The 2,358-nt window shown below is 60.3% G+C and overlaps 1 gene segment (V, D, J or C); it reads left to right on the plus strand.

Moving 5' to 3' along the window:
* Nucleotides 1-2,358, plus strand: part of LOC104834224 — a 4,377-nt gene that overhangs the window by 871 nt on the left and 1,148 nt on the right. Inside the window, 2 exon segments of the C gene segment in view lie at nt 610-939; nt 1,037-1,363. Of these exon segments, the coding sequence occupies nt 610-939; nt 1,037-1,363 (657 nt within the window).

The raw sequence follows: 2,358 nt of genomic DNA on the forward strand, positions 1-2,358 counted from the left end.
CACCGGTGGAGAAGGTTGCATGGTCACGGTGGCACCGGTGGAGAAGATCGTGTGGTCATGGTGGCACTGGTGGAGAAGGTTGTGTGGTCATGGTGGCACCGGTGGAGAAGGTCGCATGGTCATGGTGGCACCGGTGGAGAAGGTCGCATGGCCGTGGTGACTGTCGCCGGTGGAGAAGGTTGCGTGGTCATGGTGGGTGTCACCGGTGGAGAAGGTCACGTGGCCACAGTACGTTGGAGGACATTGCATGGCCGTGATGGGTGGCACCGGTGGAGAAGGTTGTGTGGTCATGGTGGGTGGTGCCGGTGGAGAAGGTTGTGTGGTCATGGTGGGTGGTGCCGGTGGAGAAGGTCCCGTGGCCGTGGCCGGTTGCAAGACATTGCACGCCGATGGCGGCTCTCACCGGTGGAGAAGGTCGCGTGACCATGACGGCTTCCACTAGTGACACCCGTGCGGGATATTTCATGACCGCGGTGCCTTCCGGGAGGTCCCATGACCACGACGAGCCTCCCCAGTATCACCAGTAACCCCCACCCATGAGCACTGGGCAGGAGGAAGGGGACACCACCACCCCTCCCCCCTCCTCACCTCCCCCACTCCCACCCGCAGGCCTGGAGCCCCCCAGCGTCAGCAACATCGTCCTCTACGTCCTCCCACCCAACGTGGCCGACCTCTACATCACCCGTAACCCCAAAGTCCGTTGTTTGGCCACCAACTTGCCGAGCGATTCCGGTTTCCAACTCTTCTGGATCAAGGAGAAACCGGGTGTCCTCAGTCCCGAATTCTTGGATCTCCAAGAACAATTTAATGGCACCTACACGGCCACCAGCACCTTGACCATCTCCACCCAAGACTGGGAAGCCGGCGAACGGTTCACCTGCATGGTGAAACACGACGAACTCCAGTTGCCGCTCAACAAGAGCATCTCCAGACGGGCAGGTGAGTGTCTTCTCCTCCAAACCACGCCCCCCCCCCACCCGAAAAAAACCACCAAACCCTTCTATTTTGGCCGACGCCGACCGTCTTCTTCTCGTAGGCAAGGTCTCCCCGCCTCTCATCTTCGTCTTCGCGCCTCACGCCGAGGAGATGACTCAAGCCAAAGTCACCCTCACTTGCATGGTTTACGGTTTCCAACCGGACAACGTCCAGGTCCAATGGTTGAAGAACCACGAGAACGTCGGCGAAGACCATTACGTCACCACGCCGCCGCTGAAGGACGGGCCGAAGGAGAGCACCTTCTTCATCTACAGCAAGATGATGATCCCCAAAGCCAGTTGGTTGGGCGGCGACACCTACACCTGCATGGTGGTTCACGAAGGGTTGCCCATGAGGTTCACCCAACGGCAGATCTCGAAGAGTCCCGGTAATTAAGGGGGTGGGGGGAGGGGAGACCCCCAACATCTTCAGCCCCCGCCCCATCGCTTTGGAGATGACCTTTGTGGCCGAGGAGTTTGCCGAGCTCGAAATAAAGCCAACCGGTCTCGTCTCGCACCGCCAAGGTCTCCGCGGCGTGGTGTCTTTCGGCGACGGTGGGAAGGGGGTTGGGTCAAGGCGGAGGTGGGAAGAGGAAGGGGGCGGGACAAGAAGGAAAAGGTTGACGCCGATTGGAGAAAGTGGGGCTTGGAGTCCCACCAAGGAGCACGGTTGCAACGTGGAAGGGGTTGGAGATGTTCTACCGAAAGATGGGGCCAAGGCCACGCCCAGCCGCGGTTGAAGAGTCGGCCAAGGGGTGTGGTTAAAGGGTGGCCCAGCCAACCGGCTATCTCATTGGAGCATCTCCCAACCCTTCCATGGGGCCAATGGTGTCCTCTTCTCCAGAGGGGGCGTGGGCGGTGTCTCACGTGTCCTCCAACCCCTGGGTGGGGTTTTGGAGGTTGAAGCCGCCCATCCCACCCCGCCCACCCCAGGTGGGGGTTACTGGTGGTGCTGCCACGCCTTGGGGTGGGGCGAGGGTGGGGCCTGGTGGGAGGGGCGGAGGAGGAGAGGTCAGGGAGGTGGTTGAGTGGAAGGTGGATGGAGGAGTGATTGGTGATTGGATGGATGGGTGGTTGAGTGGTTGGTTGGTTGGATGTTTGGTTGGGTGGTTGGAAGGTTGGTTGGATGTTTGGTTGGCTGGATTATTGGTTGGAAGGTTGGTTGGCTGGTTGGCCGGTTGGTTGGGTGGTTGGTTGATCGGTCAGTCGGCTGGCGATGGAGGAGGAGATGTCCGGGAGGTGGCTGAGTGGAGGGTGGGCGGGTTGGCTGGCTGGCTGCTGGATTGGTTAACGGATTGGTTGGCTGGATGGTCAGCTGGTTAACGGGCAGGTCGGTTGGTTGGATGGTCGGTTAAGTGGTTAAGGGGTTGGTTGGTTGGCCGGA

The sequence above is a fragment of the Haliaeetus leucocephalus genome, unplaced genomic scaffold (genome assembly GCF_000737465.1).
Source record: "Haliaeetus leucocephalus isolate CR32 unplaced genomic scaffold, Haliaeetus_leucocephalus-4.0 Scaffold320, whole genome shotgun sequence".
Classification (NCBI taxonomy): Eukaryota; Metazoa; Chordata; class Aves; order Accipitriformes; family Accipitridae; genus Haliaeetus; species Haliaeetus leucocephalus.